This window comes from Lacerta agilis, chromosome 4, assembly GCF_009819535.1.
Source record: "Lacerta agilis isolate rLacAgi1 chromosome 4, rLacAgi1.pri, whole genome shotgun sequence".
Lineage (NCBI taxonomy): Eukaryota > Metazoa > Chordata > Lepidosauria > Squamata > Lacertidae > Lacerta > Lacerta agilis.
The window spans coordinates 67485114-67506875 of NC_046315.1; the positions used below are offsets into that span (position 1 = coordinate 67485114).

Below are 21762 nucleotides of genomic sequence, written 5' to 3' on the forward strand. Positions count from 1 at the left end.
CTAAAAAAAAAAACAACAGATGGGAATGAAACTCTGCCTGGGATGCACTACTTCAGGCTGCAGAAAGAGCTCACATCATTAAGTAGGAAAGACTTGGAGCGGTAGAGCTCTTGCTTTGCATTCAAAAGATGTCAGGTTCAACCACTGGTATCTCCAGGTAGGACTGCCAAAGACTCCAGTCTGAATCCTTATATTCAGGGTCAGTGTACCACATTTTCTACAAAGTGTACCACATTTTCTACAAATAAATCTGTGCCCAAAGCATTTTACAGGATAGACAACTGAAATAACATAACTGTGATTTGAATACATTGCAATACAACATGATAAATCCATCATTTAATTCAAAACAGTGGCAAATGTTTAAATGAACATAAAACATACCAATTGGTCAGTTAGCTATATCCAATGCCAATAATATTATTATAATACCCACAGTATCAAATGCATTCCAATGGTTCATTATTAGGGGACGTAAGAGATCTCACTCATATGAAACTAGAGGAAAAAGATGAAAAGATAAAGCAAAATAACCACTAGATGCTTCAGGCTGCTCACCACCACAGTAAATACCCTTCTCTCACCTAGGCCTAAAGGTGCACACTCATCCTTGTGGCAACTCCCCTGTTGGCCAACTATAGAAAGCAGAGCACCAAGAGAGGCAAGATGTCACCATTAAAGGTTACGGTTCTAAAGAGAGCATAAAAGCCTTTGCATACTGACAAAGCCATTGTCTGCTGGTTTAGACAATACTGAGCTAGAGAGACCAGTGACATAATTCAGTATCCATGAATCCTAAGAACCCTACTCCACAATCTTCCACACAAAAGCAAGCCATAAGATATATAAACAAATACCTGTAATGCCAATAATCTTGTGTGTGTGTGTGTGCTTGTGTGCATACATGTTTACTGTTAGAGAAAGTCAAGTACCTCCCAGCAGATGGGAAAATTTGCTCCAATGTGACCAGTGATCTAACTCTTAGAGTTTTGTTTCAATGAATTTCTGTATGAGAATGTGGTTGATCCAGTTTAGTTTTAGCTGGAGTCAGGGTGCTGTCCCTAGTGGAGTGGAATCACTCGTGTTTTCTTTTCCTTTGACTGAAAATGTTTCTCCTATTACATTTTTGTGTATTTCATGATGCAACATTCATACAATTCAGCCGACATTTTCCTTTAGGTTAGCTTGATATGAGTCTAAATGCTATGGAAACTTCTTGTCACTGTCCTGACATTTAACAGTGTAAGCAAAGTCCTACATTAAAATTAGGCCACTTCCTCAGGGCAAATGTGTATGTGTGGGGGGGATTATCTAGATGGAGAGTGCTGAGTGCTCACTTCTTTAAAGAACTCTGGCATGGATTTGTTGAATATTTTGGACCTTTTGTGGAAAATTGCATCTTAATGAGGAACTTGAAAGGACACTTCTGTGTTGAGTACATTTTATAGCTAAAATAATGTAGCTATGACAACATATTCCTTGACAATGTAAAAATTAATACATTTCACGTTTGCTTTAGTTATTTATTTTTTAGCAGATTTTCTTTCAGCTTTCACATTCCAAAGTCTCACGGTAGGGTTATACATAAAAATGTTCAGGGAAGCAGGCAGGGATAGAAATAATCAGGGAAGGTCTGCGGCTCAGTGGTAGAGCACGTGCTTAGCATTGGAAAAGATCCCTACTGTATTTGGAATCCTGGGGAGGGACTTCTGATCAATGGAAACTATATTGAGCAAGATGAACCAGAATAAGGCTGCTTCTGCCTATGTCCCAATTAAAATGTTAGGCAAATAGCTAAGCCTAACAAGTATAAACAAGTAATCTCAAACTGTTCTGAAAGATACTCAGATTTGAGCTTGACTCTGCATGGGGCAAGAGGTGCAATGCATTTCCACACAGGTGACTAAAACCACCTTTGACCTTTTTAACTACTACTGTATGCATGTGAATGATGTCAATGAGAAGTAAGAGAACTTTTTTTTTCAACACCACACCTACATTTTAGTCAGCAACAGTTCTGCATTTGCTTGAAACAAGCCAGACAAAGGGGGAGGGCCACTTTTAAAGAAATACGCAAAACACCCTAAATTACCAGTACAGCCCAGTGTGCTGAAGTAGATACTCATTGGACTTCAAATGTTGGATTACAGCATCCTGGATTCAGATCCTCCCTAGCTGTGAAAATAGTTGAATGATTTGTGCTAGTCACACTCATCATAATGCTTCTGGGTTAAAATGGGGAGGAGACACAATATATGCTGCTCTGAGCCCCTTAGAAACAGTGATGTAAATAAATAGTCAATGCACAAAATAGTAATCAAAGCTAGTCCTCTCTGTTCAATGCCACTGAAATCTTCTCTAAGTTATTTCCCCCCCCCCCACATACACAGACAGCAGATGGTTCTGCAGCTAGTTATATAGCTGCTGAGAAATGAGATGTGCAATGTCACTGCCCAGTGGAGATAGCAGCTACCGTTTAATGGTGTGCTACTCAAGCATTTCTCATTAGCTATATGTCCCACTGGACTCATAGGCATTGGGGAATTCCTATATCCTTAAATGGCAGCATGATGTTAATCTAGCAGAAATGGATGAAGGTGATGAAATGGCAGGGAAACAAATTGAAGATGTATTTTAAAATATTGTCAGCAGCAGATTGTATGTTAATTCTCCCTCTCCCTTCTTTGTTTACTGCACAGGTATATTCATCATGCTGGAGTTAACTGGAAGGAGCCACTGTTCCAACGTAGCAGAGTAGATGTTGAACATCTTGCCACTTCTGATTCTTGGATTGTGATATCAGCACTGAAAGAGAAGCAGACCCAAGGGATGGGCTTTAAGCAAAATAACTCCCTTGCTTTTTGTGCCACGGGGATCTGTCTATGGTCATTCTGCTGAGACACATACAGCACTCATTTTGGGGGCTTCTTTCTGCCTTGGCAAGATTACTTCCCCCCCTTATTTTATTTTCCTTCGTCAACTCCCCCCCCACTTGCACACTCCACTCCTTCCTCACTTTTTTGTCCTTTCCCGACTAATTTGATTCTCCATCTGGGTGTGGAAGACAGAGGCCTGCGAATGTTGATGTAAATCATGTCAAGGCCAATGGGACTCTTATGGCTGCCTTTGATCTTTACTCCTGTTTGTGTCATGTTGAATTCTAATTTCCTCTTCTGGATAACTGCTCTAGCGATACGGTTTACGCTTATCGATGGACAAGCACAATACCCAGTCGTAACCACGAATTATGGCAAAATACGTGGTGTAAGAACACCTTTGCCCAATGAAATCCTTGGTCCTGTGGAGCAATACTTGGGAGTCCCTTATGCTTCTCCTCCAACTGGGGAAAGACGATTCCAGCCCCCGGAGCCTCCTTCCTCCTGGACCGGCACACGGAATGCCACACAATTTGCTGCTGTCTGCCCACAGTATCTGGATGAGAGATCGCTGCTCAACGACATGCTGCCTGTTTGGTTTACTGCCAACTTGGATACTGTGATGACGTATGTTCAAGATCAAAATGAAGACTGCCTGTATCTGAATATTTATGTGCCCACTGAGGATGGTAAGTACATTATTCAGCCATAAGCGGGCCAACTAGCTTGCCTCCTACAAATAAGTGAGACTAGGGTATTTGACTGTAGAAGATGCTATAGTCACCTTTCAGCTTTCTCCTTGACTCTTGTTAGACAAAAATGTTATAAAACATAGTAGCTTGTTTATGTTAATGCTGTTGTGTGTGTGTCCGCTGTGCATATTTTGCTATCAGAATGCAATTCTATTTTCAGATGTATATCAATCCCCACCACAATGGTTGTTCATGGAGGAAAAGTCAATAAACAACAACAACAATAAGAAGAAGAACCTTAAATCCATTCAAATAGGAAATTAGTTGCTTTAGTTATTAGTGTACTATATAGGCTCTTTGGACACAAAATAGGTATACAGTAGTGTATTTTATTTTGTAAAAGACTTTTGAAATGTCATTGTTTATGTAGGAACTAGTTATACTTCACATTTCTTTAAACTTGTTTGATGAAGGTGTTTGCAGTATAAAGACCTCATCATTTTTAGAATATTTGCTATTTTAATAATGCTGTATGTATATCATTCATGCTGGCAATTAAAAATGGGTTAGTCAACAGCTATGGCACAGCAATGAGGAGTCACCATCATTTTTGCCCTGCCCCTCGGAACATCCTTCTCTAATAATTTCTCTGTTGATACCTTTTATTGCAAATCTTAATGACATACTTTTCCTGTAACAGGAACAATCTTTAAACAGCATTTTTCTGTAACATACTAACAATATAAAGTACTTTGAAAAAAACACCATCGGAGGTATTGATTTCTGGCCTGTGGACCATGTCTTATTCAAAAAATAACTATCTGGTTCTACTTCACAGAATAATGGAGAATTGTATTACGTAACGATGTTGGTAAACAGCTCGAAAGCAGACCATTTCTGTTGATGTCTAATTTTAATAACTGTATGATTTGTCCCCAGTCTTGTAACCTGTGCCAATGTAGGTATGGAAGACTGATTGCCATTAAGTGCTTCATTTTCAATAGCTAAACACTTATATATGTATTTGAGTATCCAAACTGTTCTGATTCTCTTGCTTTCACTGCTGCTTGGATCCGAGTATAAGTGTTGTTGCTGGCTTAATCATTTTTTACTTCAGACATGGAAATGTAGAAAGTGTAGTAGATGGAATATAATAATAGGACACTTAAGCCACCACAAATCATTCTCTCCCACATCAAGGGTGGAGATCCTAGAGCTCTAATGGACTTCAGCATAATGTCCTTCAGGCTGCTACCTGCTTCTTCTGTTACACGGCAGCACAGCAAAAACATTTGTATCAAACTGAGATCCTCCTCTCACTTTACCTCGGGAAAAGTCAGTGCCTTGATCTCCCACAGGTCATCTTGCTCGGCAATATTTCCCTTGTGCTGGCAGTAATCTAGGATCCTGGGGTTTTCATGAGTTACTGGGAGCTCCGAGGTAAGGTATGAGACAGCCTTAGTTTAAATGACCTCGCCAAATTGCAGCTAGCTCGGTGAGAGAACAGGAGGGAAGGGCAGTGCAGTTTCTCTGTCTTTCTGGTTCAGAGATAAGGCTGCAGCATAGACTTTCTGTCTCCTTTCTTTTCTTTTGCATGTTAAAACAAAGGAGATTTCACCTAGCTGTTCTTGGACATGTAGGAATTCAAATAATTGCCACGGTTTCTACTTTTACTTTATTGTGCAAAAAAAGCTCCATGACATGGTGGATATAGGGTGCTACACTGTAGGGAGCAGAGATGGGAAAATTGTGGTCCTCTACCGATGACATTGGACTCCTACACCCATCAGCCACAGCCATCACAGCCACTGTTCAAAGAAGATGGGAATTGTAGCCCAATAATATCTGGAGTGCCAAAGGTTCTCTGCTGGTGACCTGTGGGGCTCCCTGTATGCATTTGAACGCTCATCAGAAGCACTCTTTTTAGATGTATCTGGCTGATACATATCCCTGAAGCTTTCCCTCTATGAACTCTGTGCACAGCTTTAGACCAAATTTCTTATTATTATTTGGAATGGGAGGCTTTCATATTATTAGTGATCTTAGAAAATATGATCTGGAACAATGCTTAATCACAACTAATCTGAAAACCCCCTGTTTGTAGGTAACTAGAAGGAAATATTTAAAAGTGTGAGTATTGTGTGCGGGGGTGGGGATTCGATGCAAATTTTAAAAAGGGATATATATACTTTTCCTATATTGTCCTTGCAGGAAACTGATGGCAGATTGATCCAGTTCCTTCTTGGTAACTTGAAATATCTGAGCTAAGCCCTTTTGTAAAGTAATTAGCCTGACAGTTTTGTTCTAATGAGTAGCAAACCAATTCGAGTAACAACAGTTTGGGCATGTAACAAAAGTGTTTTAACACCAGCTGTTGTTGTTTTTCCTGAACATGTATGCCTAGGCGAGAATATTCCTTCCAAAGCTTGCTTGATGCACTTTTAATTAAGAGGTGACCTCACAGAAATTATTGTCTCTCCCACCTTCTTCTTCCTCTTGCCAAGAACAATCACTGAAATTTTTGAAAGGTTGTACTTACTCAAGAAACCAACAGAGGGCTCTTCAAGACTTTGAGATGCAGGTGATCTGTGATGGGAGCTTGAGAGCTTTCCATATCATTGGTTTCCAAGTTCTAGGAATTCCTTCTTTGTAGCAGGCCACAACTTTTTGTTTTGTTAAGTATGGGGGAAGCAATTGGAGGTGTGCAAAAGTACACTGGATGCTTGATTCAGGCATATTTTAAACTAATGACTGGTCTTTAATTTATCAGGTGATAACCAGCATTAATCATACTCAGATTTGTTGAAACCAAGTTCATAGCTTTTAATGGGTTGACTCTGAGTTGGATATCAGCCATTCTCTCTCTCTTTGGCATGCAGAAGGGACCATGTAGTAAGGGCACAATTTGGGGAGCAGCTTTAAGGACAGAAATTGTGGGGAAATGACGGAAGTCATTGTACAATGACAAAAGTAATTGTAATTACTACAAATGGGTAATGTGCCCATATTTGAAGGTGTGGGAGAGGAGGGGGATATGACATAAAACAGCTTTTCTACTCTGCAGATTGCTCTATTTCCTAGTTTTAGGTTTATTTTCATATCTTACACCATACTTGGTCTGGAGCTGTATATCTTTTTGTTGTTTGTTTGTTTTTCTTTTTTATGTTTATAAAATAATGAGACGGTGAACTGTGCTTAATTTAGGGGCAATAGGGTTCTGTGTGGCATGACATTCTTCTTGGTCTTTCTTTCTCTCTCCTTCTGATCTTTTAAACAGTATCTGGCAAAATTGGCATTGTGCATTAACAAGCTATGGCTGTAACATTCAGCTGGAGTGGCTTCTTGAGAGAGATCATTCGGAGTCAGTAGAACACTACATATAGGTGGAGAGATACCTAAAATAAGTTGAAGGATCCAAGATGTCTCACTTACTTTCTGGTCAAATACCATGACACTATGATCAGGACTTTGGCCTGCTGTTATACAAAATGAAGAAGAGAGAGAACTGCTGGGGGAGAAAACAAGAGGACAAGTGCAACATTTCCAGTCCTAACAGGAGCTTGATATACCTTTTTCGTAGATTACTGGTGATATCAGGCAACACTGCTACTTTGGGACAGATTGTAAGTGAATATAGAAGCACTGGTGTGATCACCTCTCCTTTATCTCATGCCAGTCTATTCTCTTCCTCATCTCTTTCCTTGTTTCAGTTACAAGTAGGTAGTCGTGTTGGTCTGCCATAGTCAAAACAAAACAAAATAAAAAATTCCTTCCAGTAGCACTTTAGAGACCAACTAAGTTTGTTCTTGGTATGAGCTTTCGTGAAGAAGTGTGCAAGCACACGAAAGCTCATACCAAGAACAAACTTAGTTGGTCTCTTAGGTGCTACTGGAAGGAATTTTTTATTTTATTTTGTCTTTCCTTGTTGTTATGCAAAATACATTGTTGCATTTTACGGTCAACTGAAAATAGAAAAAGACCCTGCTATCCTGCTTTTGTGAATCAGGAAGCTAAGGACAAATTGACACTATTGAAGAAGATAATGACCTTCTTTTGCCTCCACAATATGCATCTGTCTATAGACCACATTGAATGTTTGGCATATTGACCCAATGAGAAATCTGCTTCTGTTTCAACTGAGAAAATACAACTACACATTGATAGTTCTTGTATTTTCTGTCCAGTTATTCTGCATGGAAGGATGCTGTCACCTTTTCATCTGCACTTTGAATTTGGCTGCCAGAATTTTTGACCCTATGAGACTCCTTTTTTCCCTCAGGGTGGACAGTTCTCTCTTTCCCATAATAGCCTTCTTGCTTTGGAGAGTTGCCTGAGCTCCTGTTTACAGTGTGGTGTCCTCTATGTGTCACAGCAGAGTAGATTCGCCCTCCCAGATGTAATCTGCTTTATCATTTTCACCTCAGCTGACTCTGGATTTAGTGTTTCTGTACACTGCACTCTGGCAACAAAACGCTTAGTCATTTGAGCCCTGGCCCAGGTCTTCAGATGAGTTATTTAACAATGGCCTCAACCTTACTTAACAACCTGTAGTGTGAAATTTCTATAACCTAAATTGCAAAGCATGGAACGAAGGACATCAATAATAACAGGAATTACTAACTCATCCAGGATCACCCGACAGTGTGTTCAGATGAGTGAAAACAACTGCTTGAGGCATGGGCCTGGAGAACAGTAGCTATTATTTTATTTTCATCCTGCTCTTTCCCTAAGGAGTTTAAGTTGGTGATCGATGTGCTCTTCTGCCCATTTAATCCTCATGTAAGATAAGGTTAGCGGAGAAATAGTGACCTAGTTTGAGCCAAATTGGAAACCACGTGCATTGCTCTGGCTTTCATTTTTTTTAAAAAAATATAAGATACTTTTTATTCTGCTTTTTAACAAATCAAAGTTAGAACTGAGGGAATGCTGTTTTTATGTTTTTTTACATTTTAGTTGGTTTAGTCAATGGATTTATCCATAGTTTTAACTTGATAGATCTTCCAAAGCCCAAATGCCACAAGTTCAACCTTTAGTCACCCACCGTGGATGGCAGCTTCATTGTCAGGAGAATCATCTTTATTTTACTTAGAGGGCTCCTATATTACTAGGTGCTTTGCAATAGCATTTAAGAAGCTAATTCCCTGGCCACAGGTTCATAATCTTACCCCAATCACTACAATTTGGGAAAAGCCATAGCTCAGTGGTAGAGCACTGTATGACTTGTATGCAGAAGATCCCAGGTTCAGTCTCAGGTCTGAAACCCTGCAGAGCTGCAGAGCTTCCAGTCAAAATAGGCATTACTTGAGCTTGAAGGACTAATGCTCTGACTCAGTATAAGGCAGCTTCCTATATTCTTAACTGGAAGTTTAAGGCAGTAGGTGAAAAAGCCCCAGAGGAAATAGGAACAACAACAATGTCCCAAAATCTAGAAGACCTTTAAAGTGCATATAAAAGAAAATGCAGTGTTTTAAACAGCTTATGGGGGGGGGGAGAGAGAATACAAAGGTAAGAGGAAATGTTGGCTGTTCAGAGAAGGCAGTTGCAAATCAGATGAAGAACCCAGAGTGAATCTCCAAAGATGCCAAGAAAAATAAGATCTAGGCAAGAAGATTAGTTGAGCAAATCATGTGTAATATTTCTCATCTTTCTCTTGTCTTGTATCGGCCATTACATTTCAGTCTTACGGGAATGCCTCTGCTGTATACATCTTCTTCTCTCAGTCTCTGAACCTGTCCCAGATTGGACTCTACTAAAATAAAATATAATTTAGTTCCAAGTAATAGTGCTTCATACTAGCATAGAAACTCTGCACCTGCCATTATAGAGATGAGGCATGTGAGAAGGTTCTCTCAGGGATGGAGTAGAATTCAACTGTCTTGCTGAATTTATGATAAAAAGAGGAAATGTTTTACTTCTTACCACATGGATATTTTATGATGCATCCCTTTCTCTTATGGATCAATGATACATGCATATAGTTTTGTGCAACTTTTTTTTAAAAAAACTAAAAGCTGCACAAGGATGCAAACTTGAGTGTAGTGGTTAAGAGCGGTAGATTCGTAATCTGGTGAACCAGGTTCGCGTCTCCGCTCCTCCACATGCAGCTGCTGGGTGACCTTGGGCTAGTCACACTTCTTTGAAGTCTCTCAGCCCCACTCACCTCACAGTTTGTTTGTTGTGGGGGAGGAAGGGAAAGGAGAATGTTAGCCACTTTGAGACTCCTTTGGGTAGTGATAAAGTGGGATATCAAATCCAAACTCTTCTTCTCTTCTTCTTCTTCTCCTTGCCATTTTTAATGTCTTCCTTGGGAGCAAAGCTGCAGGTTCTACTGTCTATTCCTTCATGGAAGAATTGATTTGGAGTGAGAAACAGTTCAGGAGAAAGGCGTTAAGCAGCTACTGACTCTCTCAACATTGCAGCTGACCACAGTTCCATGGAACCACACATAATATGTACCGTATATACGTGAGTATAAGCCGACTTTTTCAGCCCATTTTTTGGGCTGAAAAAGCCGCCCTCGGCTTATACTCAGGTGAAGCGGGCGGCTGCAAAGGGACAAGCGGCAAGAAAGGGATCCTTTCTTGCTGCTTGTCTCCCCTGCCCTGCCGATCCCCCATCTGTGCCTGCTCTCTGATCCCTCCTCCTGTGCCTGCTCTGCACGAGGATCGCCTCCTCCTCCTCCTCTCGTCCCTTCTCCCCGAAGGGGAACAGAGGTAGCGACGGGGCAGCGGGAGCAGGAGGAGGACAAGTATCGAGCAGGCGCGCGAGCCGGCTCAGCCCCAGAGAGCCTGTTGCTTTTGCCCCCATCCCATCCCAGCTCAGTCCGCCATAGAAACTGCCCACCCTGAAACTACCCACCCCTGAAACCTTCCCAGAATCTGCTCCCTTAATTCCTCCCTGAATATGCCCCCTCCCCCTGAGCCCTCCCTGTAAAGAGACCCTTTCTTTCCAAGCCTTCCCTCTTAACCCCTTCCCCCATCCCAGCTCTGCCCACTGTAGAAACTGCGCTGAGACTCTATGATCCTGTGCCTGCTCTACCCCTGCCCATCCCAGCTCTGCCCACTGTAGAAACTGCGCTGAGACTCTATGATCCTGTGCCTGCTCTACCCCTGCCCATCCCAGCTCTGCCCACTGTAGAAACTGCGCTGAGACTCTATGATCCTGTGCCTGCTCTACCCCTGCCCATCCCAGCTCTGCCCACTGTAGAAACTGCGCTGAGACTCTATGATCCTGTGCCTGCTCTGCGGAAGGCATCGGGGAGGGAAAAGTGGGGAGAAAGTGCTCCTCGATGCTTTTCCTCTCCGATGCCTTGCACAGAGCAGTCACTGCTCTGTGCGAGGATCGCCTCCTCCTCCTCCTCCCGTCCCTTCTCCACGAAGGGGAACAGAGGTAGGGACAGGGGCAGCGGGAGCAGGAGGAGGACGAGCAGGCGCGCGAGCCGGCTCAGCCCCAGAGAGCCTGTTGCTTTTGCCCCCATCCCATCCCAGCTCAGTCCGCCATAGAAACTGCCCACCCTGAAACTATCAACCCCTGAAACCTTCCCAGAATCTGCTCCCTTAATTCCTCCCTGAATATGCCCCCTCCCCCTGAGCCCTCCCTGTAAAGAGACCCTTTCTTTCCAAGCCTTCCCTCTTAACCCCTTCCCCCATCCCAGCTCTGCCCACCCTAGAAACTACCCACCCTGAAACTTTCCCAGAATATGCCCCCTTGCCCTTGATGCCCTTCCTAAATATGCCCCAACCACCCCTGAAACATTCCCAGAATCAACCCCCTTCCTCCTTAATCCATTCCAGAATCTCCCCCCTTAATTCCTCCCTGAATATGCCCCCTCCCCCTGAGCCCTCCCTGTAAGAGACCCTTTCTTTCCAAGCCTTTTATTGGTATTTATTTTTATTTTTGAAATTTACCAGTAGCTGCTGCATTTCCCACCCTCGGCTTATACTTAAGTCAATAAGTTTTCCCAGTTTTTTGTGGTCAAATTAGGTGCCTCGGCTTATATTTGCGTCGGCTTATACTCACATATATACGGTAATCTGGCTGCCAGCAGCAGTGGACTTTTTCCTTACTTTGGCACTATCAGAAGCCCTGAACAACACAGCACAGTGCATTTTAATATATGGAGTGTCTCCCTCCTTTCCATGTCCCCAATCTGCTCAGTGACTGATGAGATGCTGATGGAGGGGAGGGCTATAGCCTTGATTCTCCATGATCTGAAACTTGTAGAAGACTATGCTACCCTTCAAGACAACACAGATGAGAGTTCTAAGTCAATTGTGGAATACCACAGCTATCAAATGGATGCCTTACCCAATAGCCCTTTAGAAACTTAAGAATACTTCTACTCTATCCCTCCTGGTCTTTGCAAAACCTATCTGTAAGAATTAATTAAAATGAGCTTCAGTTCAGTTACTTTACTACAAGGTTTTAGGAGTTAAAACACTATGGGGAATTTTGAGGTGTGAGCTATAAGTCTGCCTTAGGTGAGCTTTTGCTTTTTAGCTCTTAGACTCTAGGATTAATACTTTCAATGCAATTGGAGAGATTTGTTTATAACTACGCTCAGTTTTGCTTTTTAAAAGGGCTCTCAGTAAGAAACAAATCAAAATCATTCTGGATATGACAACAGAGGCTAGTTTTGCAGAAACATCTAATTTTGAAAGATTCAGCAAAATCCAAAAAGCAGTGTTATTAAACATAGGACTAGTGTTTCATTGAAACATGTAAGAAAAAGAGTGAAAAGGACGGAGTGAGACTTGGTATTGCAATTTCCCACTTGCTTGTATCTGAATAATGAAAAATAAATCACCATTATATATATATATATATATATATATATATATATATATATATATATATGACACAGCTCAGATAATACAAACTACTGGGTAACTTTTTTTTTTTTTTTTTTGCTAAAGTAACATGTAACTCCATGAAAAGCTCTGTACTGTTCTCATCAGATAGGACTTGTGCTATCAGGAGTAGATAGAGCACAACATAATTACATTTCTCAATTACTTCAGCCCATCAGGTACAAATTTCAAAATTGCTTCCCAGCCAACAAAATACCTGCTCATAATCATCAAATACAGAATTCTGATTTCACCACTCCCAATCCTAAACATAATGTTGCTTTAGATTGGGGAGGGGGATTCCCCCCAAATGATAAAAAAATAATAAATGGTAGAATTTTGATTATTTGGAGTATTGAAGGGAAGATTGCAGGCCAGTGGGAAAATACAGGCTAAGCTTTCATTCCAAGCCAGGGCCTCACCTGGGATAGAGGCATTAATATGAAGAAGGTGTTGATGGCCCATCTGAGAGCCTGGGCAGACAGAGGTTGCCAGAGGTGATGGAGTGTAGGTTTGTAGTGGCAAACAAAGAGGGTCTTTTAGGAAGGTGTACTGGGAAGGAGGATTGGGAGAAAAAAGACTGGGATCCATCTTGGGCAGGCTAACAGAAGACTGGCTGGGAAAGATGCCTTGGACTCAAGGCCTGCAGTGCTGTGCGGAAAAGACCCCTCTTGAAATGACCATGCTGTAAGATCTGGACTCCCTCCATGCAGACTGAAGATGTAAATAGGTGAACAATTCATATTTCTTAAAGCTACGGCAGTCACCATCGTGTCTCAATTCTCCAAAGGAGCATAACCCTTGTGTGAGTGCCTGGAATCTTGCTACCACTCAGCAGAGAGTGGGGGTGGCACCCTACTCCTGTAACCATATTAAAAATATTCAACAGGTTAAGGAACCATAGCACAACTGAAACCAACCACCGGTACATTTTGTCACAACCTGTGATAATTATGTGAAGAGTTTTGGAATGACTGGATGTTATATTCCTTGATAGATTTCTTCCTCAAGTGACTCTAGTTGGATGCAGATAAGTTTTGCTGACTGGCAACTTACCACATTAGAAACAAATTGGCATACACTGCATGGTTACAGGTGACTCAGTTTCCATATGGCGGCATGTCTGTTGCACCAAATTTATCATTTTCCTCCCAGTATTATTATTCTCTTCTAAAACTTTTGGCCAGGTACTGTTCTCTGACATATTAGAAATCTCTTGATGAGCCAGGAAGTCAGTGAGTTTTCTTGAGCATCTAAGTCAGGCTTTCTCAACCTTGGCCCTCCATATGTTTTTGGCCTACAACTCCCATGATCCCTAGCTAGCAGGACCAGTGGTCAGGGATGATGGGAATTGTAGTCTCAAAACATCTGGAGGGCTGAGGTTGAGGAAGCCTGATCTAAGTGTATGCTTCCATTGTCTGCGCTCCATGTTTGAATACTGGTAAAGATATCTAGATGAGGATCTCTTCCCCCCAACAAAAATTTTGGAGTATTTCTCTTTCTGGGAAGATCCATTCACATGATTGCTGTTTAGCTGTTTCCCCATGGTTGTTTGTGTCCATTTTCCTCATCCAAACAATGGAATTGTTTGCTGCGCACTGCCATAGAGAATGATGGAAGGAGAAGCTGTTTTGGTTTGGATGCCTAATTATTACCTTTTTATTCTGTATTATTCCACTAGGTGCTGCACTGTAGTGGCATCTAGTGTCACCGTGCAGTCTTTTCTCAATATAAGAATGGCAGTCCAAAATGGGTACAGCCCATATGTTCCCATCTGGAAGGAAAGTACACTGATAAATAGAACTTGCAGTGCTATTCAAGTAACCAACTAGATTATATAACCCATATTGGTTGTATGAACTTATTCTTAGAATCCATTTCATATAGATAGAACTATAAACTAAATAGCATGTGCCAACTGTGCATTTCAATTATGAGCTTGAAACTTCATAATATGAGTATATAAGGCACTGGAACAAGGTATATGTTGATTGGATGAGAGTTAGCCAATTTAATCCTACTTTGGTGATTTTCAAATGAGAGAGATTCAACGTCCTACCTAGCAACATAGCTTCTCCTCTCTATCTGGTTTTTTCCCCCTTTATGCCCCTATAAATCTCATATGCAAAATAGCTCTGGTTACTTCTCCTGTCAGGATGGTATGGCAAACTGACCTGGATAGCAGCCATTCCATTCTTCTAGTTTATATAACATCAAAGGATTTTCCACTTTGATAATACATTAATATTCTTTTAAATATTGGTATTTATACTGGAAGAGACAGTTCTTGCTTTTTTGTCCATTCCTGCCAAATAATAATAATAATAACAACAACAACAATAATAATAATTTCTTAAGTATTACTTAATTCCAAAATAGGTTTACACCATTTAGAAATTATAAAAGCCAATTGCACAAACATTAAAACAATAGCCCCACCCCTTTCATATGGAGCTACAGAATTGGCAGTTACTTCCAAAGTGAATTAAGGTCCTTTATCTTAGCTATCCTAATACTTGTAACTCTAACCCTCTTTCTTTTGTCAGTAAATCCCGGATGGACTGCTTAAAATATGATTAACATGGAAAGGCCAATACTTTGAAATCTTTAAACTAGTGTGGCGCCCAAATCATGCCAAAGGTAAATTGCTTTGCATTTGAGTCTGTGGAATGAGATTAAATACATTACACTATATCATATGACTCCTGGCTGGCAGAAATAAGCAAAGTTGTTATGGAGACAGACCATGAAATTAGGTTTGAAGGAGAAGTCTAAAAGTCAGGGACTCTGTGAGCTAAAAATTAATATTGGCCATTCCTATTCAAATGTGGGTCTTTTGTGAGCTCCCTGAGTGAAGAAATGAACAACATCACTCAATAAAATGAATGTTAAGCTCTGAGACCTATATAAATAATGTTATTATAGTTTCCATTTTTGAATTCATATAGCCCTTCTTTGTTTTTGAATACTGCATCAGCTTTCAGCTGTTTGCTTTGCCTTAAAAACAAACTGTGGAACAACTAATTGATTGTTGCTGAGCATTTCCCAACTAGCTACATTAGTCATGCAGTGCTACCAATACTCTTTTCCCCCCTAGCCAGTTCTGGAACCACCACAGCTGAGGAAAAGCTGAGGCTAAGATGGTATGATAGGTGTGAGGTGAGCTGCTCTGGAAGCCATAGATCAGGATGCCTTCTGGGTAGTTGCCCTGACGTGTCCTGACAATTCCTCTGCGGATTGCAGGGGTCACCTGTTACCTGCCTCTGTTTCTCCTCAGTGGAGGCTGGTCCACCTACCCCATAAACCTCAGTCTGCCCTCAGCCAGCCCACCTGCCTGCCTTCTTTCTTACAAACTGCCCAGAGGTGGCACTGCCTGTCCTCTTTAGATGTTGCCCTTCTAAAACCCAGGAGTGAAAACAATAGAGATAAAAATAGAATCAGTTGGCTCTAGCTGTTAGTCTAGCTGTTTCTTGGGAGAAAAGCAATGACAAACCTAGACAGAATTTGAAAAAGCAATGAGATTGTCGAGACTTGAACTGCTTTTAAGAATTTTGCCAAGGAACTTAAAGAAACAATTAGAGAGCGATGTGTGGAGATTTCATCTGAAGTAGAGAAGACGCAACTCCAAGATGAAGAAAAATCCTGTCGACGTGAGAGGTCCGGGATTGCTGGTGACGTTATAACGGCTTTCTGGGGTGGCAGCCCAGAAATGCAGGAACAACAATTTTGGAAATTACAACTACAATTTGATTTGAAAATTGAACTGGAGATGCTGGGTGGTGACGTATTACATCCTGTGAAGAGTTCAGCAAAGTTCCTTTGGGACATTGTTTTGGGTTTTGGATATAAAGGAAAAGATGACATTCTGGACAATGGTTTGGGAAAAGGTTGGGGGGAGGCCTGGTGGGTAATGGTGATGGGAGGAGAGAAAATGGTAAGAAGGGGGGTAGGGTGAAAGATTACATTTGATCAAACAGGAAGGCCTATCACGGTACCCCGACGAATAAAAATTGATTTGGTTTGGTTTGGAGAAGAAATACTTAGGCTTTTTATGATATTGTACTGGTTTAATAATTTATAAGGTATGAATTAGAAGTAATAAGAGCAACAGTTCTATGGAACTAAGAGAAGATAAGGCTATAAGAAGTTAAGATTTGCAATATGAAGTATTTTTTATATTTAGAATTTAAATGATATAAGATGTGGGGATGAAGAATAAGAATGATGGTGAATGTAAACTTAAAATAATTAGGAAAGTTACTAAAGTAGATTGGAATTTAACGCAGGAGAGAGAATGGGGGAAGTCCCCCTAATAAGATTTTGGAACAAGATTAAAATTAATAGTTGGTGTGTTCCTGTATGTAAGGTTTGTATTTGTTTTCTTTGAATTTGTTGATGTTCTTTGTAGTATTTGTTTTTTCTTTGTATGATTTGTTGTTGTTTCTTTAGTTGTATTTGTTTTTTAATGTGGAAAACCAATAAATTTTTGTTTAAAAAAAGAATTTGAAAAAGCAGTGTCATCACCTTGCCGACAAAGGTCCGTATAGTTAAAGCTCTGGTTTTCCCAGTAGTGATGTATGAAAGTGAGAGCTGGACATTAAGAAGGCTGATGGCCGAAGAATTGATGCTTTTGAATTATGGTGCTGGAGGAGACTCTTGAGAGTCCCATGGACTGCAAGAAGATCAAACCTATCCATTCTTAAGGAAACCAGTCCTGAGTGCTCACTGGAAGGACAGATCCTGAAGCTGAGGCTCCAATACTTTGGCCACCTCATGAGAAGAGAAGACTCCCCGGGAAAGACCCTGATGTTGGGAAAGATGGAGGGCACAAGGAGAAGGGGACGACAGAGGATGAGATGGTTGGAAAGTGTTCTCAAAGCTACTAACATGAGTCTGACCAAACTGCGGGAGGCAGTGGAAGACAGGAGTGCCTGGCATGCTCTGGTGCATGGGGTCACGAAGAGTTGGACATGACTAAACAACTAAACAACAACAAGCTGTTAGTTGCTGGTTCACCTACTGTTGGTCTCCTTGCCCTCCACCTTACGTGTTCCAATGGGTACTAGCTACTATTAGGTGGTTCTCAAATTGTGAAAGCTTTTATCAGAAGTTTGTAATACGATGTGGGTTCTTGGTGGTTTTCCTTTCTTTTTTTAATATGCATCAAATCCCACGAGGCGCACCCAAACTGTTCAGTGTGCCTAAGTAGCTCTCTTAATTCCAGCGTCAGCAAAGAAGGTAGGAAGCGAATGGGAGAGAATCTGTGAAGGAACACAGTGCATGTGAAATTATTCTAACCAATAATCCCTGTTAACAACAGTGCCTGAAACATGAGAATATGAGGTTGTAGAGCTTGCTACCTTTCTGCCACTTCATCCAGAATTGCATAATTTTGCCCATTTCTTCATCAGATATTCACTTTTGCATGTTACATTTCATGTTGGAATAACTGATTATTTCTGTGCCTTATTTGCACCTAAAATCGAAAATGCCACACTGTGGAATTGTAGATTTGGGGGAGAAGACTGTCAGTGATTGCTAGTCATTATGACTGGTTTTCACTTCCACTGTTGGAAGATATCTCTCTGAATGCCAAGTGCTGGGTATCACAGGTGAGGAGTGTGCCATTGTGCTCAGGTTCTGCTTTGAGGCTTCCCATAGGCATCTGGTTGGCCACTGTGAAAGCAGGATGCTTGACTTGATGAGTAATTAGTCTTATCCAGCAGGGCTTAATGGGGGTGTAAGATTCTGATTGTTCCAACCAAATTCTGTGAACCGAATACTGTATTATCCAGTCTTGCCTTATTATCCTGTTTTCATTTTAAGAACAATCACATTCTTACATCCTCTTGTCAATAAAGGTATCACAGAAATGTACTACCGAAAAGAAACCAAACGATTAAGTCTAGGTCACAGCTTCCATTAGCACCTGTCTATTTTTAACTGCTTCCAATCAATTCTTCATTTGCTTCAGAGGGGAAGAAAAGACTAGTCCGATGGTCGCAGTCTCCTCTTGACTTAGATTACCCATCAATAAAACACATAGGGAACCATCCAGCAAAAGTTATTTGTGACTCAAGTCCTATTTAAATCAATAGAACCTGTTAGTCATGACAGCCAAGAGTGAAACTAGATTGTGTATTTGCTTTTTGCACATGTATTTATGTGTTGTTAAAATGGTAGCCATAGGGCTGTGATCCAGATGGGGATCGTGATATTGATAGAGCTGATTGTTATTTGTTAATCTCCCCCCCCCCACCCGCTTATTATTCTGGAGAAAAAAAGCACTTCCCCTGAAGCTATTTGTACTGTAGCATGGTGGGAAAGAATTGAACTCTGCTCATTCTGTAGTTTCATTGTGGGTTGGGACACTCTTCGCACATACAGCTTCTATTTAGAATACAAAGAAATGTGTAAATACACAATTGACATAACTTGCGGTTTGGCTCTCGGTCTTATGCAATGACCATAAATTCTTCATACATTCCAAGAATATAAATAGCAGATAATGTGTAAAACACAAATGAAAAAGACTGAGTTTCTGATTCCTGTTAAATAATGCAATAACTTTAGTTAAAGTTGCCTTCGCCAACCTGGTGTCTTCCATATTTTGGGCTACTATGCCCATCAGCCCCAGCCAGCTGTGGAGACTGATATGAGGTGTAGTCTCAAACATCTAGTGCTCAAGTAGCCAATGTGGTGTACTCCAGATGTTGGACTCCAACTTTCCTCAGCTCCAGACATCAGAGACATTGGCCAAGGATGATGGGGGTTGTAGTCCAACATCTTCTGTAGGGTACCACATTGGCTACCCCTGATCTCGAGGGTGCCAGGTTGGTTTTTTTAAAAAACCCACACACATAGTTTGAATATGTCCCATATGAAGAAGTACTTTTGTTTGTCTGTCCTGAATCTTCCAGTGTTCAACTTTGCTGGATAACCAAGAGTTCTAGCAGAGGCAGATTTAGGACAGTGCAACCAGTTCCACCACACTGCCAAGCCTAGGGAGTGCTGCAGGGCATCACAATTATGACATAGTTAACTGAGCAGAATGGGAGGTGGCAGTGGGTGCCAAACTTTGGCCCCGCACAGGGCGCTGCTGAAATTTAAAAGACCCAAGTCCACCCCTGGTTTTAGGGTTATGAGTAGAGAGTAGAGCCATTTATTTTAGTTATGACGAATTTGATATCTCTCAGTATTTCCCTTGTTCCCATGCTAATCTTCAGATAGTTCATTTCTTGTGTTTGTGGCTTATATGCTAAACAGTGCTCACCATGCACACTTGCACCATGTATTGATCAACAAGCTTGATTGTGAAAAAATGTAGGTGCGCATTAACCTGTTTCAGAAATTTAATGTGAATGCAGTGAACCTGTGTTGACTAGTGGCAGTGACATTGAACTAGCCCCCTGCTCTCACTGATATAACATGTTCATTATACGGTCTCAAAAAGACCTCTGTATGTATATGCATAACTCTTCTCTGTAAGTTTGGGAACTATGTGGTTACTGGACTGAAAAGGGCTCTTGAAACCTCTCTTTGGGATTTCAGAGTGAGTGGCCAATTCCAATTCAACTTGACATAAAATTTTGATGATGTACCTAGCTGCAAAATGATTTCAATATTTTAAAAGTGAATAGGATTCTGATAATGCCATTGTCTTGCTCATCTGCAGCATGACCTTGGCTTTGGAGAATGGATTTACTAGTGTTTTATTTTTCATTCTGTATTTTTCTTTCCCTCCTGCACCAGAAACTTTAATGTAATACTGTATCTCAAAAAGCATTGGAAATCAACTCTCATTTATTAGAAAGTCAATTGAAAATGTGCCATGTGCTCATTTTATACAGATGATGCTTGATTTAAGCATATCTTATCCTCCTTAATTTGGTGAGCTACCAGCAGTTTGGCTTTTGTTCTTTCTGGGTTTTTTGCTGACTTATTTTCCCCTGTCAGCTTTTTTTCGATTTTCAGAAAGGTTTGTTTCCCTTCTACTGCTTTACCCCTGAGTAGAAAGCAGCACTGATGCATTCATGTTCTTGACATTTCCTTTACTCTTCCTGAGATGTCTTTATAATGATATATTTTAAGAGCCTCTTAGCTGCCTTTCACATTTGGATTTAAATACTTTTTCTTCCTTGCCCATTTCTATGCATACATTATTTGCTTTTGTCTCACATACTTTTAATGAAACCATCATCTTCACATTGAGCAAATTCACATTAGCTCAGTTAGACCACCAGCAACCTGGAGCTTTCCCAGGGCTGCCATATGTCCATATGTTATAATCCAACAGCATCTAGCGGAACACAAGTCCCCTATTCCTGCAGCAAAGGAACAGGTCATATTTTGAAATCTGGCACACATGGGTTAAGGTCGCTGTTTCTGTGTCAGTTTAGTGAAGCCCACTTTTGATGTAGAACAGGCATGTCCAAAGTCCATTTTGGGGGTTTAATCTGGCCGGCCTGTCGGTTTAATTCAGCCCCTGTAGCAGTTTATTTCCTGGAGTAAAATCCTAAAAAAAACCTCAACAACTTTAATCATAAAAAAGCTCAACAATTTCAATCCATGGAAAAGGTCAACAACTTTGGTCGACCCTCACAGCCCTTCACTTCATCAAATCTGGCTCTCTTGGAAAAAAGTTTGGACACCACTGATGTAGAAGGATGTTGGCTTAAGTGTGAAGTCTGACAATTTTATTTTGTTAATTAATTGCATTTATAATCTTGATTTACATAATTTGCACAATTGTTAGGGCAGGAAATGCTCTTTGGGGACATACAAGTTGGTACTTTTGATCTTTATGCCATCGGTGTCAATGAGATTACAAATGTAGCTGTCAAACTAAGCCACTGCATTTCAGTGTTTTTCTAGCTCCTCTAATACCTCTTCATATTTCATTTGGTCAAACGTGCTCAGCTTCTTTGATATTATTGCATACCACCGCAATATCTGAGTAGTGCAAGATTCCAGATGTTCCAGATGCTTACCCAGGTTTGTGTTTCCTTTGGAGTGACATACACTAGAGAATGTGGTGTCTTTATGGTATATGGTTTATTTATACACATATCCAACCTGAGTCTATGATGGAGAGGTTCACAGCACCACCGCCCCAAGAGGCCCTTGCTTTCTCCGTAGCTGCAGCCTTGGATTCAAAAAAGAGATCAGGCATCAATCTGATCCTCTCACTTCCCACCCTGTTGCTTCCCATTCTTCAGTTTTCCCTCCTCTTTTCTTCAGTTTTTCCTCCTCTTTCTAGCTTCTAGCTCCCATCACTCAACCCAACTCTCTCCTCTTTCAACTCTGGCCTTTTTCTTTCTAACTACCAGTGAGTTTGACCTTTGT

At 41.0% G+C, this 21762-nt stretch overlaps 1 protein-coding gene across 4 annotated transcripts in view; it reads left to right on the plus strand.

Moving 5' to 3' along the window:
- Positions 1 to 2989: 2989 nt before the first annotated feature.
- NLGN4X (neuroligin 4 X-linked) overlaps positions 2990 to 21762 on the plus strand; it is a 123108-nt gene continuing 104335 nt past the window's right edge. For all 4 annotated transcript variants that reach the window (XM_033147450.1, XM_033147451.1, XM_033147452.1 and 1 more), the window contains exon 1: positions 2990 to 3565. In XM_033147450.1, the coding sequence (XP_033003341.1) occupies positions 3094 to 3565 (472 nt within the window). In that variant the 5' untranslated portion in view covers positions 2990 to 3093. The remainder of the gene's footprint in view (positions 3566 to 21762) is intronic.